Source organism: Dipodomys spectabilis, unplaced genomic scaffold, assembly GCF_019054845.1.
Source record: "Dipodomys spectabilis isolate Male_0828 unplaced genomic scaffold, ASM1905484v1 ptg000052l, whole genome shotgun sequence".
Taxonomy (NCBI): domain Eukaryota; kingdom Metazoa; phylum Chordata; class Mammalia; order Rodentia; family Heteromyidae; genus Dipodomys; species Dipodomys spectabilis.
The window spans coordinates 4,118,833-4,143,295 of NW_024870729.1; the positions used below are offsets into that span (position 1 = coordinate 4,118,833).

General features: G+C 37.8%; 1 protein-coding gene across 2 annotated transcripts in view; it reads left to right on the top strand.

Moving 5' to 3' along the window:
- The window catches only part of Polb (DNA polymerase beta), a 39,209-nt gene that overhangs the window by 4,213 nt on the left and 10,533 nt on the right, over nucleotides 1-24,463 (top strand). The window contains exons 3-9 of one of the 2 annotated variants that reach the window (XM_042679443.1): nucleotides 715-781; nucleotides 5,595-5,669; nucleotides 9,517-9,575; nucleotides 14,177-14,226; nucleotides 16,955-17,006; nucleotides 20,335-20,389; nucleotides 20,484-20,556. In XM_042679443.1, the coding sequence (XP_042535377.1) occupies nucleotides 715-781; nucleotides 5,595-5,669; nucleotides 9,517-9,575; nucleotides 14,177-14,226; nucleotides 16,955-17,006; nucleotides 20,335-20,389; nucleotides 20,484-20,556 (431 nt within the window). The remainder of the gene's footprint in view (nucleotides 1-714; nucleotides 782-5,594; nucleotides 5,670-9,516; nucleotides 9,576-14,176; nucleotides 14,227-16,954; nucleotides 17,007-20,334; nucleotides 20,390-20,483; nucleotides 20,557-24,463) is intronic. The other variant, XM_042679444.1, reaches the window with a different exon arrangement.

The following is a 24,463-nucleotide window of genomic DNA, read 5'->3' on the forward strand; positions in this document are numbered from 1 at the left end:
CAGCTCAAGGCTAGTGCTCTACCACTTGAGCTACAGCGCCACTTCTGGTTTTCTGGTGGTTTATTGGAGATAGGAGTCTCACGGTCTTTCCTGGGCTGGCTTTGAACCGCGATCCTCAGATCTCAGCCTCCTGAGTAGCTAGGATTACAGCCGTGAGCTAATGGCACCTGGCAGGCTTGAAGTCTTAAACGACCATTTGCTTTATAAGGTACAGCCTATGGTTTTCCTCTTTTTTTTTTTTCTTAAATTTTTTCTTATTTTATCCTGTTAAAAAACTTTAAAGAAAAAAACTCCCAGTGATATTTTCCACTTAAGCTCAGAAAAGAAAACTGCTGCTCTCCTGAATGCATTTAAAATCATATCCTCAAATGTCAGGAACTTCAAAATATTCTTTAAAAGTTAGAGATATATTTGGGGGCCTGTCAGCTATCGATGTTTTAACTTTGCATGGAACTAGAAAATTAGCTGTTTTGGTGAAAGTAGAATATGGATATTTGCTTGTATGTATGTATGTATGTGTGTTTGTATGTATGTATGTATATTAGTTTAAGAAACAGTAATTAAGATCTTGATTTTATTTTAATTTTATTTTTATTATTGTCTCTGGGTAGTTGTACAAAGAAGTTGTTATTTAACAAAGCAGTTTATGAATACAATACTACTTGATCAGTGTCATCCTGGATTTTTAATTATTTCGCTTTTTTATCCTTGCAGAAAAGCAGCATCTGTTATAGCAAAGTACCCACACAAAATCAAGAGTGGAGCAGAAGCTAAGAAATTAGTAAGTTTAGTAGGCATTTTTTTTCTTTTTTGTAGAGATCATATATGTACAGATATATTTCCAAAGCTGCTTAGATTCACATAGGCAGTCCCACTGCTCCTGATTTGTTGGATTAATATTAATGCATTTCAAGCATACTTTTTGAGCTCAAGTGTTTTGATTTGAAGAAAGAGTACATTAAAAAAATTTTAAATATATGTAATTACAGTAGTCTTTCTCTACATTTTCAAATATACATGTACTCACTCTTACATTCACCTTTAGTGTGGAGACTTTAGAAGACTTTGGTGTTGCTGGTGTGTAAGTTTATGTGGTCCCAAGCTATACATCTCATTCCCAAAGAGATCTTAACCTACTGGTAAACATAGGATTAAGCCTCTTTTATATTATGGTAGCTAGCCCTGTATTCTGTGAGCACTGTCTGCTAATAGTTCCCAGTTTCCACAAGGTCACATCTCTTGGTAATTTGTAGTACTTTCACTAAGAATATCCTGAGGAATTCTACCTATTGATAATCGTAGTTTTTTCTCACTAATAGATTAAAAATTCCTCAAAGTAAAGGACTATTGTCTTATTTATTTCTTGTTTCAGATACCAAACTGACATGTACTTAGATTTGTGTTGGTCCTGAAGTTTTATTGCTTCTTTCTATTCTATTTCTGTTTCACAAAAGTCCTCTGAAATTGATGTATTCATATTTGATCATTCTTAACTTTTTTCTGAAAGCCTTGAAAGTATGAACCATAGCTACCCTCATGTTTTCACCCTTCAGAATCATAACATTATAAATCTTTTACATCTTAAGCTTGAGTGAGAAATTCCTGTATTAATCGTGCCACAATGTAACCTATAAATTTGCAAAGGTTTTAAGTCCTTTGTGCTATACACAGTTCTCAGCATCATCTGTCCCCCTAAATAGGAGGTCTAGCCAACTAAATAATAAGTACATTGGCCTTTAGTTCTCATTCTGAGTTCTGCCTTGGCATTAACCTTGGAAATCACTTTTACTTTTATTCTTTTCTCCTTTTGTTACCACTAAACTTCTTTTTTTATGTTAGTTGCAAATAGCCTGCTTTAGAGCGATTCTTTTTAAAGCTCAGACTTACTTCATCCTAAATCTAAGCTCATGGTATATCCCTAAAAGTATTATAAAGATATGTTTTGGGTTAGATTAGACTTAACATAAAAAATACCATTATTCCTTTTCACTGTTGCTTTAAGAACACACTTGCTATTTATTGCGTTGGATAGCTTCTCAATAATTCTAGAAATCGAAAGTCTCCAAAACAAATTATTTGCTTTTTTTCTCTTCAGTGTTTGCTATAGAAAAGAGCTGAGGGTCTAAATTACTTTTATGCTAAATTACAGTATGGTATTGAGTAAAATTATTTTAGCGTTATTTTCCAATTATCTTTTTATTGTTTAATACATCATCTTGCAATATTTATTTTTATTTTATTATATTTATTGCCCAGTAATTATTTATAATAAGTAAATAAATAAAAAGAAATTCCCAAACCAAAATTTTATATTCCCTTTCTTTCATTATGCAGCTTAGTCTGCCTAAACCATATTATATCACTTGTGTTCACATCATTGTATGATCTGCTGAGTATTTCCCTGCCCTTAATTCTGTGACAATCTGCCTTCCCAACAGAAAGGTAACTGTGGAGGTCTAGCCAACTAAATAATAAGTACATTGGCCTTTAGTTCTCATTCTGAGTTCTGCCTTGGCATTAACCTTGGAAATCACTTTTACTTTTATTCTTTTCTCCTATTGTTACCACTAAACTTCTTTTTTTATGTTAGTTGCAAATAGCCTGCTTTATATTAGAGCGATTCTTCTTTAAAGCTCAGACTTACTTCATCCTTAACATAAATGCTAAAAACGAAGATTTTAGCCTGATGCTAGTTGTGTAATCCTACCTACTTAGCAGGGTGAGATCTGAGGCTCTGAGTTCAAAGTTAACTTGGGCAGGAAAGTTCATGAGACTTTTTTTGTTGGTCCTGGGGTTTGAATTCAGGGCCTAGTCACTGTCCCTGAGCTTCTGTTGCTCAAGGCTAGCACAGCACCACTTCTGGGTTTTTCTGATAATGTGGTACTGAGGACTCAAACTCAGGGCTTCATGCATGCTAGGTACTCTACCACTAAGCCACATTCCCAGTCCCATTAGACTCTTATTTTCAATAAACTACTAAAAAGCTGAAAGTAGATCTTTAGCTAAAAAAAAGAAAGATTTTAGATTTATTGAAAGACAACATGTCTTTAGCAGGAGTGAGTAATAACAGGGGAAAATAAATCAAGCATCTGCATTAGTCAAGTTAAAAATAAACTTAAGATATAGCTCCTGGTGAGCAGTATTAATGTATACAACACTGGTTTTATGACAGTTATGTAGCCTACTCCATGTGGTTTCAAGTTATGGATTTTTAGACCTGCTGGACATAAAGGTAAATTTGAACAATATTTAAAATACTGAACTCTGTATCTTGAACATTCAGTTTTTCCTCAACAGCTTTCTCCTTGGAACTCTCTCTGTCTCTCTCTCTGTCTCTCTCTCTGTCTCCATCTCCGTCTCTCTCTAGATAGATAGATAGATAGATAAATAGATAGATAGATATATCTGCTATCTATGAGAGGCTTAAGCAGTTTTCTTTCTTCTTTTTTTTTTTTTTTTTTTTTGGGTACAGTTGTGGGGCCAGAACTCTGGGCCTGGGTGCTCTCCCTCAGCTCTTCAGCTCAAGGCTAGCGCTCTACCACTTGAGCCACAGCACCACTTCTGGCTTTTTTCTTTTTGCTTATGTGGTGCTGAGGAATCGAACCCAGGGCTTCATGCATGCAAGGCAAGCACTCTACCACTGAGCTACCTTCCCAGCCCCTTCTTTTTTCTTCTAATCTTCCTAAGTTCTTTGTTAATTTCTGTTTGGTAATAGAGGTTAGATACAAATTGAATAGTTTGTGGCACTTATTAAATACTACACAAATCCAGAATTTGGAAGGGTGAATGGAGGGCTAGCACTCATGCATAACATGTATAAACTAGTTAACTATGTTAATAAACTACAAAGGACCAGTAAACCCAAGTTCGTCTACTATTATTGTTAGAATAATATGAAATGTGGGCAGAGATGTGAAAAAAAGTACCCTCATTTACTAATAATGGAAATGTTTATTGCTACAGTCTTTCCAAAGAATAATTTGCAGGATGTCTAGCAGTTCCACTTTCAGAAGTTTGTTCCAAGGAAGCCAGTAGCATTATGTGCATGCAAGATTCAGTAGTTCATAACTTTTGAACACTTACATGTCAGGCACTAGGGAAGATAAATTGAAAAGATGGGTTCTCTGCTCTTGCATTCTAGAGAAGTGCTGTCCAACATGACAACCACAAGCTACATTTAGCTACTGAGTTCCTGAAATGTAGCTACTGTAACTGAAGAATTAAAAATTTATATACATTTAAATGATCACATATAGCTAGTGTATCATATTGGACTTTGCGGGTCTAGAGTACCTATGTGGTGCCTACACCAGCAGCAGTGGAAGTAGCCGCATTAGCAGCAGTACCAGCACCTGGGAACTTAAAATGTAAAATATTGGCCTCTCTTTTTACCACTGACATAACAAATCAGAAACTCAAAGGTGAGACTTGACATTCTATAGTTTAATAAGTTCCCTAGGGAACAGTGATGTATGCAAAAGCTTGAGAAGCTCTTTTAGAACAGTGCTAGTTCATGACTATAGTGAAATAATTGGAGACCACCTAAATGTTCACATGTAGGATATGTGTTAAGTAAGCTCATACAGTGAAATGCTAAGCAGCAGCCGCAAAAGATACTACTGCTATATGTAGTTACTGATATAGAAATTTGTTCATAATATCCTAAAGAAAAAGTTTACACATATGTATGTTTATATGTTTATAAGTAGAAAAGAAGTTAAATAGTGCAAGAAAAGGTGAGTGGATAACATTACAGGTGATATTTAATTAAATTAATTTATTTATTGCCAGTTCTGGGGCTTAACTCAGGGTGTGGGCACTGTCACTGAGCTTCTTTTGCTCAAGGCTAGCATTCTTGCCACTTGAGCCACAGCACCACTTCCTGTTTTTCTGTTTATGTGGTACTGAGGAATCAAACCGAGGCCTTCATGCTTGCTAGGCAAGCGCTCTACCACTAAGCCACATTCCCAGTCCTATGTTTAACTTTTAGATAAGTGAAATCATCTGATAAATGATTTTAATATTTTTTAATTTTTAAATTGTTACTATAAAGGTGATATACAGAATGGTGATAGTTACATAAGTCAGGTAAAGAGTACATTTCTTTTTGGACAATGTTACCCCTTCCCTTGCTTTTTTCCAGTTTTGATTTTAATACTTACATAACTATATTTTCAAATTTTTCTACAATTAAAATGATGATTATTTTTTGTGGTACTGGGGATTGAAACTAGAGCTATGCGTATGCTAGGGTACTGTTTGATCACTGAATTTTCTGCTCTCAAAAGTTAAATTTTTAAATAGAATTTTATTGCTATTAGGTGTTATACAGAGGGATTACTGTCAGGTAGTGAGTACATTTCTCCCAAAAATTAATTTTAAATAAACAGGAATCATTAACAATTGTTTCATTAAAAGTTCTGTTACCAAGCTTTTTAATTATTTGCCTTTGGAAAAATTAATTGCTGGGGTTCAATTTTCAGTATCTTTTGTTTCAAAATTTGTCATGTGGTATTTGTTTTTAATTTCTCAAACACTTTGACTTGGCAAGCATTATATTTATATGACTAACGTACTTTTGCTTTTCTATGTAGCCAGGAGTAGGAACAAAAATTGCGGAAAAGATTGATGAGTTTTTAGCAACTGGAAAATTGCGTAAACTGGAAAAGGTAAAACAGTAACTTATTTATTTGATTACAGTATCTTTGTTTATGGCAACTGTATGTTACTCATTCTAATAAGTCTCTGAAGGAAAAGAGATGATTGGACTTTATGGCTCTAAGCATTCCATTATTTATTTAGTTTTTGGTGGTACTGGTGGTTGATGTGCTACCATTTGAGCCACACTCCCACCGCTTTTCACCTTTGCTAGTTTTTTGTTGTTGGTTGTAGGGCTTGAACTCAGGGCCTGTGTGCTGTCTCTGAGCGCTTTTGCTCAAGGTTAGCACTCTACCACTTTGAGCCACTGCTCTACTTGTGGTTTTTGGTTAATTGGAGATAAGAGTCTCACAAGGACCTTTCTGCCTGGGCTGGCTTCAAACCATGATCCTCAGATCTCAGCATTCTGAATAGCTAGGATTATAGGCATGAGCTACCAATGCCCAGCTCTTTGCTAGGTTTTGAACACAATCTCACATGTATGCCCAGGCTGGTCTGTATTGTAATGTGTCTATATATGCTTCCCATGTAGATAGGATGACAGGTGTATGCCACTGTATGTATATCCTCCAGCTATTCATTGAGAGGGTTTCCTTTTTATGCCCAGGCTTAAACACTGCCATCCTTTTAATCTCTTAAGCCAGAAGTGCTGGCTAAAGATTTCAACTCATGGGAGGCCAGAGGATCACTGTTCCAGGCCAACTAAGACAGAAGAAATTTACAAAGCCTCAACTCAACAGAAAAAGCTGGGTATAGTTGGGTGCTTCTGTCATCCCAGCTATAGCAGGAACAAACAGGAGGAATGTGGTCCAGACCAGTCCTGGCAAAAAAAGTGAGCCAGTCTTAGAAATGACCAGAGGTAAAGGGGCTAGAGGTGTGGCTCAGTTGGTAAATCACTTGCCTGGCAATATAAAGCCCTGAGTTTGGTAAAGTGCCTTCTGAAATGTCAATATTGCTTCTAAACATTTTCACTTAATAGTTATGAGGGAGGATGCCTTTTCCTTCCGCTATTTTGGGGAGGCCAATGTGGAAGGACCAGCCTGAATAACATAGTAAGACTTTATTATGCAAAAGTTTTCCACTTATTTTATGTGACATTTAAGAGACTATTAGCAGCTGTTGTATTTGTGCTGATTAGAATAATAGGTGGAAGCATTCTTTTTTAAAAAAATTATTATCTTTAAGTAGTTGTACAAAGAAGTTCCATTCTACGAAACAGTATATGAATACGAAGTATCTGATAACATTGTCACCCATCACTCTGTGGGAGCATTTTTTTTTTTTTGGGATCAGTCTTGGGCTTGAACTCTGGGCTTGGGTGCTATCTTCAGCTCTTCAGCTCAAGGTGAGCACTCTACCACTTGAGCCACAGTGCCACTTCCAGTTTTCTAGTGGTTTATTGGAGATAAGAGTCTCATGGAGTTTCCTGCCTGGGCTGTCTTTGAACCTCGATCCTCAGATCTCAGCCTCCTGAGTAGCTAGGATTACAGGTGTGAGCCACTGGTGCCTGGCTTGTGGAAGCATTCTTAATGGCATTAGACATGTTTTAAAATTCAGTCATGCCTAAACACATATTACAATGTACTATATGGTTGGGTTTTTTTGTTTTTGTTTTTGTCGGTCATGGGACTTGAACTTGGCCTGAGCACTGTCTTTCAGCTCTTCATTTCGAGGCTATTGCTCTACCACTTGAGCCACAGTGCCACTTCCAGTTTTCTAATGGTTTATTGGAGATAGGAGTCTCATGAACTTTCTTGCTTGGGCTGGCTTTGAACCATGATCCTTAGATCTCAGACCCCTGAGTAGGTAGGAGCCACCAGTGCCCAGCACTATATGAATTTTTATGAAATTTGTTATACATAATACAACACATCCTTGAAATATATTGCATTCTTTTAAACATTCACACACACACACAAGAAAATATTAGTATCTATGAGATAGTTGATTCACTTTTACAGTTGGTTCATTTACAGTACCATTCAGGAAAGAGATGATAAACTTTTAAATATTATTACCATCAGATGCCAGTGGCTCATGCCTGTAATCCTGGTTACTTAAGAGGCTTGGATCTGAGGATTCAGTTTGAAGCCAGTCCTGGCAGCAAAGATTGTGAGACTGTTATCTCCAATTAACCACCAAAAAGCTGGAAGTAGAGCTGTGGCTTATGTGGTAGGACGTTAGTCTTGAGCAAGAAAGCTCAGAAATAATTCCAGGCTCTTAAGTTCAAGGACTTGCAAACCCCCCCCCCCTCCAAAAAAAAAAAAAAGAAAGAAAAGAAAAGAAAAGAAAAACCAGGTGCTGTGGCTTATGCTTGTAATCCTAGTTCCTTAGGAAGCTGAGACCTGAGTATTGCAATTTGAAGCCAGCCTGGGCAGAAAAGTCTGAGAGACTCATATCTCCAATAAACTGTGCAGAAAAAGCCAGAAGTGGTGCTGTGGTTCAAGTGGTAGAGTGCTAGCTTTGAGCAAAAGAGGCTCAGTGACAATATCTAGGTCCTGAGTTCAAGCCCCAGGACTGGGGGGAGGAGAGAGAGAGACAGAGACAGAGAGCAAGACAGAGAGCGAGACAGAGAGAAAGAGAGGGAGAGAGACAGAGAGATCATCAGAATTTCTAAGCTTAAACTCTCCCAAGCATTTTTTTGGAACCTTAAAGATAATTATATCCATTTTTTTTAAGTGTTGAATGTCAAGTGTTCTTATCACAAAAGTAGCTGCATAACTGACTAGATTTAACCATTACTTAATGTATATACTCTTCAGAACATGAGGCATATAATTTATCAGTTCAAAGAAACAAAAATTGTATGTGTGGAGACTAGGAATTAAACTCAGAGCCTCACATATGCTCTGCACCTAAACCTGATTTTCCAGCCCTTACTCCATTAAGTTTTTTTTTTTTTAAGTCATGGGCTTGAACTTGGGGCCTAGGCATTGTCCCTGAGCTCTTGTGTTTAAGGTTAGCACTCTACCACTTTGAGCCACAACACTACTTCCAGTTTTCTGGTGATTAATTGGAGAAAAGAATCTCATGGACTTTCCTGCCCAGGCTAGCTTTGAACCACAATCCTCAGATTCTCAGCTTCCTGAGTATTTAGGGTTACTGATGTGAGCTACCAGTGCCTGGCTTCCCTCAAAACTTTTTTGAATTGATTATCAGTGCCTATCTATACTCCTAGACACCTAGGAGGTAAGATTAGAGGATCTTCATTTAAAAAGTCGGCTCTCATCTGGGCCCTGGTGGCTCACGCCTGTAATCCTAGCTACTCAGGAGGCTGAGATCTGAGGATCATGGTTCAAAGCCAGCTCGGGCAGGAAAGACTGTGAGACTCCTATCTCCAATAAACCACCAGAAAACCAGAAGTGGCGCTGTAGCTCAAGTGGGTAGAGCACTTGCCTTGAGCTGAAGAGCTGAGGGACAGCGCCCAGGCCCAGAGTTCAAGCCCCACGACTGACCAAAAAAAAAAAAAAATAAATAAATAAAATAAAAAGTCGGCTCGCCCAGAGAAGTCTGCAAGACTTGTCTAGCAAAAAGCAGACTAGAGGCATGGTTCAAGTGATAAGATGCAAGCCATGATCAAGAAAGACAAGCAAGAGCTGGAGGCCCTGAGTTCAAGCTCTGGTACTGGCAAGAATACATTTGTTTTAAAGAATAAATTAGATAAATAATAAATCATCTTTAGCTTCTACTCGTCACTTAGCACTTAGGTTATATGTGAATCCTACTTATGAGTTATCCAGGCAAATGCAAATGGTTGTCCCACTTTTCTTAGCATATTGGTATATTTCTGATAAGATCACTGAAGTCTGCAGGGGTTTCCTTAATCATTGTTAATCTTTTTTTTTTTTTTTCTTAAAGATTCGGCAGGATGATACAAGTTCATCCATCAATTTCCTGACTCGAGTTAGTGGCATTGGGTAAGAACTATTTCTTAAGCAGACATGGTTTTATTTTTCATGTCAGCCAAAACCTGTACTTCTCTACCTTTATGATTTTTTTTTTTTTTGGTTGGTCATGGGACTTGAACTCTGGTCTTGGGCGCTGTCCCTGTGCTCTTCAGCTCAAGGCAAGCACTCTACTGTCTTTCAGCTCTTCAGTTCAAGGCTAGTGCTCTACCACTTGAGCCATAGCGCCACTTCTGGTTTTCTAGTGGTTTATTAGGTTTATTAGAGATAAGAGTCTCATGGGGTGGGGGGGGACCGGGAAGGTGGATCAGTGGTAAAGCTTTGCATGCCTGAGGCCCTGGGTTCGATTCCTCAGCACCACATAAGCAAAAAGCCAGAAGTGGCGCTGTGATTCAAGTGGTAGAGTGCTAGCCTTGAGCTGAAGTGCTGAGGGACAGCACCCAGGCCCAGAGTTCAGGCCCCACGACCGGACCCCCCCAAAAAAAGAGTCTCATGGACTTTCCTGCCCAGGCTGGCTTTGAACTGTGATCCTCAGATCTCAGCCTCCTGAGTAGCTAGGATTATAGGCGTGAGCCACCGGCACCCAGCTTCCTTTATGATTTTTGTTTTTGTTTTTGTTTTTAGGGGGGGTCCACTTGTGGGGCCTGAACTCTGGGCCTGGACGCTGTCCCTCAGCTCTTCAGCTCAAGGCTAGCGCTCTACCACTTGAGCCACAGCGCCACTTCCGGCTTTTTTCTTTTTGCTTATGTAGTGCTGAGGAATCAAACCCAGGGCCTCAGGCATGCAAGGCAAGCGCTCTACCACTGAGCCACCTTTCCAGCCCTCCTTTATGATTTTTGACCATAGGATTCACCCATTTTTAGCTTATGAGTCTAAAAGACTGATTCTTCAGATGCTGTGACTATTTGTTATGTTTTTGTTTTTTTTTTTTTTTGGATCCGGTCGTGGGGCCTGAACTCTGGGCCTGGGTGCTGTCCCTCAGCTCTTCAGCTCAAGGCTAGCGCTCTACCACTTGAGCCACAGCGCCACTTCTGGCTTTTTTCTTTTTGCTTATGTGGTGCTGAGGAATCGAACCCAGGGCCTCGAGCATGCAAGGCAAGCGCTCTACCACTGAGCCACCTTCCCAGCCCCATATTTGTTATGTTTTCAAGGCTTTCCAGGGAAGAAAATTATGAAACTTGAATATAGATTGTGAGTAGCTCTAGGAGAGCCTGAACTGACTCAGTATTGGCTTCTTTTTTTTATTTTTATTTTTTGCCAGTTCTGGGGCTTGAACTAAGGGCCTAATCACTGTCCCTGTGCCTCTTTGGGCTCAAAGCTATTGTTCTACCACTTGAGCCACAGTGACACTTCTGGCTTTTTCTAAGTAGTTCATTGGAGGTAAGAGTCTCACAGGCTTTTCTGTCCAGGCTGGCTTGAAATCATGATCTTCAGGTCTCAGCCTCCTAAGTATCTAGTATTGTAGGCATGAACTGGTGCCCGACTTACTTTATTTCTAAAAAATATTTTAATGATTATTTTTAGGTAGTTTTGCAAAGGAGATGCCATTTAACAAAGCAGTTTATGGATACAATATATCTTGATCAATGTCATCCCTTTCAACATTCTCACCTATCCCTCCCCTACACACTCCTTCCCCCACTCTTTATTAATTTTATAGGATATACATTGGATTCTTGTTTGCATTTACCCCCTCTTCTCTTCATCTATCTACCCCTTTCTCTTTGACACTACCCTGGCCCTTTCTAGTACCCACTTCCTGGTGTTTTATTTTGCTGAACTTTGATTTTGGCTTTCTATTTGAGATCTCCCTTGAATCTACCATATTTCAGTTAATGAATTTGTACACCTGCATACCAAGTGTATTTACTTATTATTATTATTATTATTTGGTCAGTCATGGGGCTTAAACTCTGGGCCTGGGCACTGTCCCTCAGCTCTTCAGCTCAAGGTGAGCGCTCCACCGCTTGAGCTACAGTACTACTTCTGGCTTTCTAGTGGTTTATTGGAGATAATAGTCTCACGGACTTTCCTGCCCAGGCTGGCCTTGAACCTCGACCTTCAGATCTCAGCCTCCTGAGTAGCTAGGATTATAGGTGTGAGCCACCTTTGCCCGGCCACTTATGAGTTTTTAAGCTAAATGTAGATTCCACATATAAGGGAAAGCATGGGTCCTTTGTCTTTGTGGGCCTGACTTCAAATAATTTTTTTCCAAGTCTTTCCATTTATTTAAAAATGGCATATCATTCTTTCTAATGGGTGAGTAAAATTCCATTATGTGTGTGTATATGTATATCTATGTGTATGTGTATGTGTATCACATTTTCTTCATCTATTTAAAGGCATTTTGGCTGATTCCATACCTTGGCTATAGTGAATAATGCTTCAATAAACATGGTTGTGCTGATGCCTTCACTTTTTCCTGGTTTATAATCTTTTGGGTAAATGCCCAGGAGTGGAATTACTGGATCATAGGGTAGTTTAATTTTTTGAGAAACTGCTAAACTGCTTTCCAGAATGGTTGAACAAGTTTACATTCCCACCAACAGTGTATTAGGGTTCCTTTTTGGCCTTATTCTCACTAGTATCTATTATTGATACTATCTTGATAATACCCATTCTAATTGGGTTGTTTTGACTTGCATTTCCTTGGCCTAGAGATGTTGAGCATTTCTTTATATGTCTATTGGCCATTTTCAATACTAACTTTTTCCTTGAACATTGCCTTGCTAACATCACCCAGATTCTTTATCATACTATAATATAATATCACAATATTTTAAATGTCCTAAAGCATTGTGTCTCAGATTATTGCCTTGTGAATGTCTGTGTGTATTTCATTCAATTCTTTCATCCTATTGCTACTCCCAGCTGGATTTGTTACTTTAGAAAGTCACTTTAACTTCTTAGATTTCAGTGTCCTTCCATAAAAAAAATGGGAGGGAAATTAGGTTAATCTGGTTCCTTCTTCCCCTTCCATTCTATGAGGCCCTTTTTGATGTCTTGATTTATTTATATAAAGGTGATCATTTACAAATCTAAATCACATTTATTGCTTTGCTCTAGTAGCTTCATTGCACTTAGCAGAACCCTTTAGCAAAACCCTTACCACTTTGGCTTAAAAATCATCCTAGAATATGGTACCTATGTACTGCTTGGTGACCTCATACCTTCATTCCAGACACAAATTTTTCTGTCTTGTTTTGAATGAGTAAAGCTCATGTTAGTTTGAGGTCTTTTCAGTAATCATTTTCTTTGCTCAAATGCTTCTACTTTGGTCACCACAGATAACTGGCTCTTTGTTATTCAAATCTCAGCGGCCTTTGCCTACTAACTACTGTAAAGTAAGACCTCGCTATTCTGACATGTTATATTCTTTGTTCATCTGCCTCATATTTTTCTTGTTTTTATGTGTCTCTTTATTGTTTCTCTCTTCCTCACTGGAATCAAGTGAGCAAGGATAAGAGCTTTTTTTTTTATCATGGTCTATAACATTTATGAGTTCTATGAGCTTTGCAATACAGTTATTTCTTCCACATTGGGTACATTGTACATTTCATTTGTTTTGCATAGCATCAACTGTTCCCTCTTTCCCACTTGTCCCCTCCCTCCCATTGCTGCCATTGAGTTGCTTAGTTCATTTTGATCCATGTCCAGTGGCCCTGATGGGTTCCGCTGTTGTATGATTTTCCCTGATTCCCTCTAGTTCTGTGTTGTCCTCCTGGTTTCCCTCTGGTGTGCACATATATACCATGAGGTTATTTAGTAGTGATTTGACCAGATAGGTGGCAGTCCTTTGTTTCTTAAGTCTTGTTAATTTTGTCGTATCACCTTACATTTGGATTTAACATCCACTTATCAGGGAGACCATGTGCCGTTTGTCCCTTTGCTCTTGGCTTACCTCACTCAACATGATTTCTTCTAGCTCCATCCATTTCCCTGCAAATGTCATTATTTTGTCCTTTCTAATGGCTGCATAATATTCCATTGTGTATAGATACCACAATTTTTGGATCCATTCATCTGTGGTGGGACATCTGGGTTGTTTCCATATCCTAGCTATTGTGAACAGTGCTGCAGTAAACATGGAGGAGATGCATGTGTCCTTGTATACAGGTTCCTGTTGTTCAGGATAGATACCTAGAAGTGGTATGACTGGGTCTTGAGGGAGGTCAATATTTAGCTTTCTGAGGACCCTCCAGACTACTTTCCAAGTGGTTATATAAGTGTACATTCCCACCAAGATAAGGGCTTTTAATTGTCTTGTTTATGCTGCTTTTTTTTTTTTTTTTACAGAGTGTGTAGCAAATTATTAGGACCTCATTAAACTTAGTTGAATGAACAGTTTTCAAATGCCCTCATGTCTGTGTGTTGACTTTATGACAGCTGCTTAGATGTCTTATGTCCATGTTCATGGTGGTATTGAATTCAGATTGAAGCTTCAGAAAATCTAACTTTGGATAAAATTGAACATTACCAAGTAACCATGAAACATTTAGCAGGTCTTGTTTATTTAGTGTAGTAGAAAGTGTTTAACAATAAAGAACACAGTTGGTTATTGTTACCAGGATTGGGTTTTGCCTGATTTGAGATAATGTATTTCTTTTTTATAGTCCATCTGCTGCAAGGAAGTTTGTAGATGAAGGAATTAAAACATTAGAAGGTAAGTAAAACCATAGATCACTAATTCTAGATTAAATATAGTCCTCTAATGAACTGAAACTTGAAAAACCTATTCTCAACTGTAAATATAAGTAAGATTATCTTTTAAACTCTGTAGTAGAAAGTAGATATAGGGTAAACTGTACTTTCCATCTTAAACATTTTTAAGTTTGTGAACAAGAAAATTAAGAAGCATAAGACATGACTTTTTGGTTTAAAAACAATGAAATACTTATAGATTTTTTGCTTCTTCCTCTCCTCCTTCATCTCTTTCTCTTCTGATCTTTTTTTTTTCTTTTTCTTGTACCAGTACTGACTTTTGAACTTCAGGGCTTTTTGCTCTCATTCAGCTTGCTTGCTCACAGCTAACACTGTACTACTTGTCTCACGACTCCTGTGTGGCATTTTGCTGGTTAGTTGGAGATGGGGACTTGTGGACTTTTTCTGCCTGGAATGACTTCAAACAAGATCCTCCAGTATCAGCCTCCCAAGTAGCTAGGATTACAGGCGTGAGCCACTGGTTCTTGGCTGTTAATAAAATTTTAGATAACATAGTCTTTTTCATCAAACTAAATCTAAATTAAGTTTATTGAGAAAGATTCTGTTAGAGATTTGCAATGTTTATTGAAATAATTATTGCTTGGAGAAAGTAAAAAAATAGATTATGTCAAGCAATTTTAGAAACATTTTTCTTAAACTTGATAAAGCAATCCTTTAATCCAGTTTATTTTCCAAGCATGTATGCTATGCATATGGATTTATTACATTATATCTGTAGCAATTTCTCTGCCATTCCATGGCATATCATTTTGTATTTGTATTTGAGGATTCAACCATTTATAAGCTCATTTTGTATTTGTATTTGTGGATTCAACCATTTATAAGCAGTGGTTAAATTTTGGAGAAGGACCTGGTTTGAGTCCCACCTGTACCATGCAATTAGAATAGGTAAGTTTGGTGCTTCAGTTTCTTAGCTACAAAATGTATGCCTTATACAAATTATACAATAAAGCATGTAAAGAAATTGGAGTACTGGATGTGTAGAAAATACTAAAAATGGTAACTGAGCTGGGTACAGTGGCTCATGCTTGAAATTCTAGTTTCTCAGGAGTCTGAGAGCTAAGAATTTAGGTTCGGAGCTAGTCCATGCAGATAAAACTGAGTGACTCTATCTTCAGTTAACCAGCAAAAAGTGGAGGTGTGACTCAAATGATAGAGCACCAGCTGTGAGGTAAGAAAAAGCTGAAGGAGAATGAGGGCCTGAGTTCAAGTCCCAGTACCAGCACAAACTTAAGTAAGTAAAATAGTAACTGACTCAAGATGTCAAGAATTTGTGGATTACTGTAAAAAATACTGTTGTATTTCTTGGTAATGTCAAGAATTTGTTCTGGCGTTTATATTGTTTTGTAATTCAAGTATATAACTGAATGTCTACATAACAAACTCAACGTTTTCATTTTCAGACATATAGTGCTTTCTGTGGGAGTTATTGAATGCTTTTATGTCACAGAGATTATTATTTTTAAAATTAAAAATTAAATTAAAAATTAAAATTTTATGTTTTTGAGTATACTTATGATCTTCTGAATTGCTTTTGAAGCATATTGCTGTTTCTTTTTTATTTTTTTATTGTAAAAATAGTGTACAGAGGGGTTACAGTTACATGAGTAAGGTAATGAGTACATTTCCTATTGAACGTTGTTGCTGTTTCTTTAACAAGGCTTACACCTATATTCATACCTGAAAGAATGCTTAATGGAACTAAGTAAATTTTTTTTGTGTGTCAGTTGTGGGGCTTGAACTCTGGGCTTGGGCACTGTCCCTCAGCTCTTCAGCTCAAGGCGAGCGCTCTACCACTTGAGCCACAGGAGCATTTCTGGTTTTCTGGTGGTTTATTGGAGATAAGATTTCATGGAGTTTCCTGCCCTGGCTGACTTTGAACTGCTATCCTAAGATCTCAGCCTCCTAAGAAGCTAGGATTACAGGTGTGAGCTACTGGCACCTGGCAACAATGTGTTTTAAGATTAAAAGTTACTTAGGCTGGGCATCCATGGCTCACCCCTTGGTTGTCTTAAGGTTGCTTTAGCATTAGAGAATAAAATTTGGTATGATTCCTGGTATGTTGTAGATCATTTTTTATGTAATTCTACATGAGTTTGGATTTATTACACAAAAATGATCAAGATATTAGCCAGATGCAATCACTCAAGCCTGTAATCCTAGCACTTGAGAGGTGAAGACAGGGTTATAGTGGTTTTAAGCCAGTTTGGCAAAAAGAAGTTTATAAGTCCTCATCTCAACCAATGACTAGGAATAATGAGACATGCCCGTTATCCCAGCTGTCATTTCTAGTGATAAGGGAAAACACAGGTATAAGGATAACAGTTTAAGACTGCCTGGGAATAAAATGAGATACTTCCTAGAAAATAACAAATGCACAAAGGGATTAGGGGCATAGCTCAAGTGGTGGAGTGACTGACTCCCTACCATTGCAAGGTCCAGAGTTCAGTCCCTAGTACTGAAAAAAAATTCATGAAATCAGTTGTTAGGTTTACAACATTAATTTGAAGAATTGCTTTATCTATCTCATATTATCTATAGTTTTTTTCCTTCATTGTGTTGTCAAAATAAAATTTTCTCTAAAGTAGTTCTTTGGGAAAAGGACCATTGAGTTTAATATTAGTTTCCCAGAAATTATTTAAATTAACACTTTTAACTTTATCTTTCAGATCTCAGGAGAAATGAAGATAAATTGAACCATCACCAACGAATTGGGTTGAAGTAAGATGAAAAAAATTTGTCTTGATACTTGAGATATAACAATAAAACTGGGGACTGGGAAGGTGGCTCAGTGGTAGAGCACATGCCTTGCATGCATGAGGCCCTGGGTTCAATTCCTCAGCACCACATAAGCAAAAAAGAAAAAAGCCAGAAGTGGCGCTGTGGCTCAAGTGGTAGAGCACTAGCCTTGAGCTGAAGAGGTGAGGGACAGCGCCCAGGCCCAGAGTTCAGGCCCCACGACCGGACCCAAAAACAAAAACAATAAAACTGTTACATTCTTTCATATTCCTTAATAATTTTTTAAATATAGCTAAAACAACCAGTTTTGAATTTAGAAATGCTAATATTCATTTTAGGTTTCTATAGAGTTTATACTAGTGCTCACACATTTTTAAAATTACTTTCTAGTTTGTTTACTTGTTTTGAGAATTTCCTTTTGTAACCCTGACTTTATCAAAGAAGTTCTCATAAAAAAAACCATCAAATCACCAGGTGCTGGTAGCTCATGCCTGTATCCTAGCTACTCAGGAGGCTGAGATCTTAGGATCGGGGTTCAAAGCCAGCCTGGGCAGGAAAGTCCGTGAGACTCTTGTCTCCAATAAACCACTAGAAAACCGGAAGTGGTGCTGTGACTCAAGTGGTAGAGCACTTGCTTTCAGCTGAAGAGCTGAGGGACAGTGCCCAGGCCCAGAGTTCAAGCCCCATGACCAACAACAACAACAAAAAAAGCATCAGGAGTTCTGGTGGGTATTTTTAATGCTACATAGTTCGAAGCATTGAGCTAGGATTAGCATAGCTGGGTTTTTGGTATTGTTTTGTGGGTTTTTTTCTTTTTTCTTTTTTTGGTTTTTGAGACAGGGTTTGTCATGAAGTAACACAGACCAGCCTTAAACTTCAGTCCTTTTGCTTTAGCCTCCTGAGTATTGGGACTGTGGGTGTGTGACCATGCCTGGCTCAGTGTAACCTTTAAGAAATTTATAGTCTATCTGAGAAGAACATGCAAGATATAAACATAAGATTTTGTTTTTTGAGGTACTGGGAATTGAACTAAGGGCCTACCTACCACTTGAGCCGTACTCCCAGCTAACACATAAGTTTGTATGAACATGAAAATGTGCATTTTTTATAAAAAGAGAGAAATCCTAAACACCTAAATAAAAGTATAGGAATAATTACTAGGTATGTTCCTATGTGTCAATAAATTTTCTGTGTCAGATAAACCCTATATGTATCTCCTTAATTATTCTATAAGCTTATGTCTTTAAGTGTACTTTTTGCTGCCTTATGAAAATACTTTATGCGTATGCTGCCAGTAAGAGCCAGCAAGACATTTAGGATGGTGTGCTCTCACTTTTCTTGCATTTTAGTAAATAGAGATCTCCTGAAGAGGCTGAGGATTATGAAAATTGGTCTTTGAACAGGTGCATTACTCTTAGAAATGTATGTAGACATACTATGATACTATGATAATAATACTATGATAATAATAGTCTTATTGACATGATGCTTATACCATATATGTACCTATGTAAAGCACACAACTCAGAATTTTAGTATATTCACAGAGTTGTAGAACTAGAATTATTATTATAGTCTGTTTTAGAACACTTTCTTGTTTCCTCCAAAAAAACCCACATACTCATTTACAGTCATTGCCCATTTATCTTTGACATATTTCCCCAGCTCTGCTCAGCCTTAGGCAGCCACTAATCTTTCTGTCTGTGCTATTTGTCTATTGTACACATTGCATATAAATGAAAATTGTACAATATGTAGTCATTCGTACCTGGCTTCTTTCATTTAGCATATTATTGCTTAGGTTCAGCTATACTCTGGAATAAATTTTTAAAATACTTTTGTAGGAGTTTTGATTTTTTAAATTAATTGTTTTTGCGGGGGGGGGGGGGGGCTCTGGTCGTGGGGCCTGAACCCTGGGCCTGGGTGCTGTCCCTCAGCTCTTCAGCTCAAGGCTAGTGCTCTACCACTTGAGCCACAGTGCCACTTCTGGCTTTTTTTCTTTTTCTTTATATGGTACTGGGGAATCAAACCCAGGACCTCATGCATTCAAGGCAAGCACTCTACCACTGAGCCACCTTCCCAGCCCCTAAATTAAAATTTTAAACTGATACATAAATGCAAAAATTCGTTATTGAATACAGTGTGATATTTTGATGCATGTATATTGCATAATATTTAAATCAGGGTAAACATTGCCTATGTCCTCATATTTATAATAATTCTTTAGTAGTGAAAACATTCAAAATCCTTCTAGCCTTTTGAAAAATATACAGTACAGGGGGCTGGGAAGGTGGCTCAGTGGTAGAGCGCTTGCCTTGCATGCTCGAGGCCCTGGGTTCGATTCCTCAGCACCACATAAGCAAAAAAGAAAAAAGCCAGAAGTGGTGCTGTGGCTCAAGTGGTAGAGTGCTAGCCTTGAGCTGAAGAGCTGAGGGATAGAACCCAGGCCCAGAGTTCAATCCCCATGACTGGACCCCCTCCCCCCACAAAAAAAAGAAAAATATACAGTACATTATAGTTACCTTGTTTTAACTGGAATCTATTACTTATATTTAGGCAGTTTTGAGTGCAGTAAATGGATACCCCTTAACTTAGCAATAGATTGAAGTCTACTTTTAAAACATGCACCAACTTGTATTTATTTATTCTTGTTACTTGAATATTAAACATATTTACAGATGAATTTAGGTGTAGTCCCTGGAATCTTCCAAAGGTTGAACTTCAGGATTTTGATCTAGTTCAGGAACTGAACTAGATCTTATCATATGCCCCAGTTTTGCTCTGTTGTATGCTCAATGAATTTGTCTTTTTTCTTTTTCTGGTACTGTGGATCAAACCCAGGACATTATGTGCTTTGCCATTGGGCTACATCCCAGTCTGAATGTTTTTGTTGTTGTTGGTGGTGGTCGTGGGGCTTGAATTCAGCCTGGGCACTGTCCTTTAGCTATTTAGCTCAAGTCAAATGCTCCACCACTTGGGCCACAGCGCTTCTTCGGGTTTTCTGGTGGTTTATTGTAGGTAAGAGTTTCACGGACTTTCCTGCCCAGGCTGGCTTTGAACTGCGATCCTCATATCTCAGCCTCTTGAGTAGCTAGGGTTACAGGCATGAGTCACTGGCGCCCGGCTTGTCTTTTTTTTGATTGTGATGAGGATCAAGCCCAGGCCCTTGGGCATGCTAGGCAAGTGCTCTACCACGGAGCGCTTGCATTTTAGTTTAAATTTGTGAATAGAACTGGAACTGTATAGTAAACAATTTAGTTCTGAAAGAATTTTAAATTGTATAAAATTCATTTCTACTTATTCTATCTAGATATTTTGAGGACTTTGAAAAAAGAATCCCTCGCGAAGAGATGTTACAAATGCAAGTAAGATGCTGAATTGTGTTCTTTTATTAGTATGGAGAGAGTCACTTGATAGAAAGCCATTTTTGGAATACTGACTTAATTTTTCTTCTATTAGGATATTGTACTAAATGAAGTTAAAAAAGTGGATTCTGAATACATTGCTACAGTCTGTGGCAGTTTCAGAAGAGGTAACATACTTCCTGATCTTGGGTTACTCATACCTTGATGTTAAAGTTGCTTAGTATGTAATAAGAACTTGGATTAAAAGACATAATTTTCCAAGTACTAGTGGCTTGTGCCTGTAATCCTAGCTACTCAGGAGGTTGAGATCTGAGACTTGCTGTTCCAAGCCAACCTAGGCAGCAAAGTCCTGAGTCTTCTCTCCAATTAATCACTAAAAACCCGAAAGTGATAGAGTGCCAGCCTTGAGTGGAAAAGCTAAGGGACATGCCTTTAATCCTAATCAGGAAGTTGACATCTGAGGATCATGGTTCAAATCAACCTGGACAGGAAAGCCCATGAGACTCTAATTACCAAAAAGCTGGAAATGGAGGTGTAGTTCAAATGGTAGAGTGCTAGCCTTGAGTATAAAAGTTCAGGAACAGTGCCCCCATCAAGTTCCAGGACTAGTGGGCATATGCATGTCAGCATGCAAACACACATGTGCTTGCGTGCGTGCACGCACACACACACACACACACACACACACACACACACACGTGTGCACGCGCTAAGGGACAATGCCCAGGGCCCTGACTTTAAGCCTTAGTACTAGAACCCCCTCAAAAAAAGTGTGATTTGTGTGTTATTTCATGTAATTACTAAGATCTATATTAGCAGAGTTTATTTGTTCATAGTTTGGAATATATACATGTGTTTACAAATGTATAGATTTAGAGGAAAATTATACTATTATTAAATGCTAATAATGGTTGTAAATGTTTGTAAAACCATGCATCGTTTTGTTCAGTTTTAATTTTGTTTTTGTTTTTGTTTTCTGTAATGGCTGTAAGAACAGTGTCTCAGAGGACCAGTTCAAAGATAATTTTGCAATTGCCAGATTTTCCAGATCTTTGTTTGCTATGTGATTGCAGACAAAGTGAGAGCCACATGATTCTGATTTCTTAACTAGCTTACAATTTTGCAGGGCTAATATAAGTTTAAAATATTAACTTTCAGAGTTGGAATAGACAATATTTGGGAGGGGGCGGTCAGTCTTAGAGCTTGACCTCAGGATCTGGGCATTGTCCCTGAGCTTGTTTTTCTCAAGGCTAGCACGCTACCACTTGAATCACAATGTCACTTCCAGCTTTTTCTGTTTATGTGGTACTGAGGAATTAAACCCAGGGTTTCATGCATGATAGGCAAGCACTCTGCCACTATGCCACATTCCCAGGCCATGGAATAGACAAATTTTACTTAAAACATGTTAGAAAAGATACCTGGGCCAAATCTATGGCCTTTGGTAGAATTTTGTCTGGAAATTGCCAGGCTATTAGAAAAACTCTAGATAGCTTCTATAAGAATGTAGAATTGGGAAGAAAAATGGATTACATTCATAATTGCTGATAAATAACAAGAATTTGGGGTCAAAAGACCCCAAATCTACTTTACTACTATATGATTTTAGGTAAGTCTGTCTTGATTGATCCTAGTGTCCATATTTGAAAAATGAGAGGATTGAAGATAATCAGTTATTCAAGGATGTCTTCGTTAGAAACATTTAGAAAGTATAAAAAACATCTACACATTATTATGCCCTGCCACAATCTAGAGTGTGTGTGTGTGTGTGTGTGTGTGTGTGTGTGTGTGTGTGTGTGTGTGTGTGTGTGTGTGTGTGTACTTTTTTTTTGTTGGTCATGGGGCCTGAACTCTGGCCCTGGGCACTGTCCCTCAGCTCTTCAGCTCAAGGCTGGTGCTTTACCTCTTGAGACACAGTGCCACTTTTGGCTTTTTCTGCTTATGTGGTGCTGAGGAATCGAACCCAGGGCCTCATGCATGCAAGGCAAGTACTTTACCACTGAGCCACCTTCTCAGCGCCAGATTCTATATTTTCAAAATGAAGATTTTGGTGCACAACAGGCTAAGTGAATGCTTTTTTGAATATGACGATCTTCCTAGACTTGAGTATTTCTATTTTATTTTTACTTTTAATTGCTGAGTATGTTATATGGATTTATGCCTTAATATAGAGTATACTTTGAAGTCTTCTGCCTTGTTTCTGCTCATTCTAACCTATTGTCTCATTAATACCTATTCCATTGTGAATTCTTTCAGTGCTTCTACATGAGAATAATAACTAAATACAACTTTTTTTTTTTTTTTTTGCCAATCCTGGAGCCTGAACTACTGTGCTCAAGGCTAGTGTTCTACTACTTGAGTCACAGCACCACTTCTGGCTTTTTCTGTTTATGTGGTACTGAGGAATCAAACCCAGGGCTTCATGCATGGTAGGCAAGTACTCTGTCACTAAGCCACATTCCCAGCCCGTCATTATTCTTTTGTTTTTGGTCAGACTTGGGGCTTGAACTCTGGGCTTGAGCGCTATCCCTGTACTCTTCAGCTCAAGGCGAGCGCTCTACCTACCGCTGGAGCCAGAGCACCACTTCCCGTTTTCTAGTGGTTATTTGGAGATAACAGTCTCATGGACTTTTCTGCCCCGGCTGTCTTGGAACCATGATCCTCAGATCTCAGCTTCCTCAGTAGCTAGGATTACAGGTGTGACCACTGGCGCCGGCCTCATTATTCTTTTCATCGCTGTGTAATATTTGATTTTAAGTTTATCATACTTTATCCAATCTTACTACTAAGAGACCTCTGGATTTTTTCTGTTTGTTTTCATTCTTTAGGTTTTATTTTCCTAATATAGCTTGTTTTGTCTTTTGCAAAAGGAATAAAATATTTTTGATGGTAGATGTGTGGTAAATGACAATTTTTAGGAGAAAGAAATAAAAAGAGAATAGACTTTCATGTTAAATTAGTTTCTATAAATGTCCTCTGATCAGAACACATTTCATTTTTCTGATTAATTGAAAATGCAATCTCTAGGATTTTCTGCCCAGGCTGGCTTCACATCTCAATCCTCTAGGTCTCAGCATTCAGAGTAGCTAGGATTATAGGCTTGAGGTACTGGCACTTGGTTTCATTGTGTCTTCCATATATTTAAATATAGTTGCCCTTCCATTTACCTATGATTTGGATTTCTGAGGTTGCAGTTAATCAAGAGCAATGAGTTTGAAAATATTAAATGGAAAATTCCAGAAATAGATTATGTATATTTATTTAATGTATGCATGTATATATTTGTTTTGGTGGCTCTGGCATTTGAACTTGGGAGTCTCATGCTTGGTAGGTAAGCGTTGTACTGCTGAGCTTAATTTGTGTTTTTAAATTGTATACTGCTTTGAGTAATGTGATGAAATCTTCGGGTCCCTATCCTTGACAGGAGTCATCTTTTTGTCTAGTATATTCATGCTGAATGTGTTATCCATCCACTAGTCATTTCATAGCCATCTCAGCTATTAGATGTCAGCTTGACTGTTAAGTAATCATAGTGCTTGTGCTCACATAGCCCCTATTTTATTTAATTGTGTCCCTATAGCTTGAGAGCAGTGATACTGGCAATTGATATACACCAAAGAAAAGTCACAAAGTGCTTCCTTTATATGAAAAGGAATAGTTCTTGCCTTCATAAAATTTAAGTGAAGACAAAACTTCATGGTATATAGCTCATACAGCTGTATATAACTTGTCTGAATTTTATGGTTGTAAAGATCAAACTGAAACCTAAGTCATTATAAAATGTTGTGTTCTTACCTGTGATCATGTAATTTTTACTAATATTTACTAAATGTGCTCAGTCATAAGACTTGAAATAAGACTTCTGGTTAACTTTTACAAAGTTAGAATTTATATTTAAATATATATATATGTATATATATATGTGTGTGCGCATGTATATATATTCCTGTAGCTGTGTTTGAATATTCTTTTTACTGTTGAATAAGTTGGTACATTTTAACATTAGGCATATTTTATACTAATGCAACATCTTGTATGCAATATATATATATAAATAGATATATCTAATGTCAA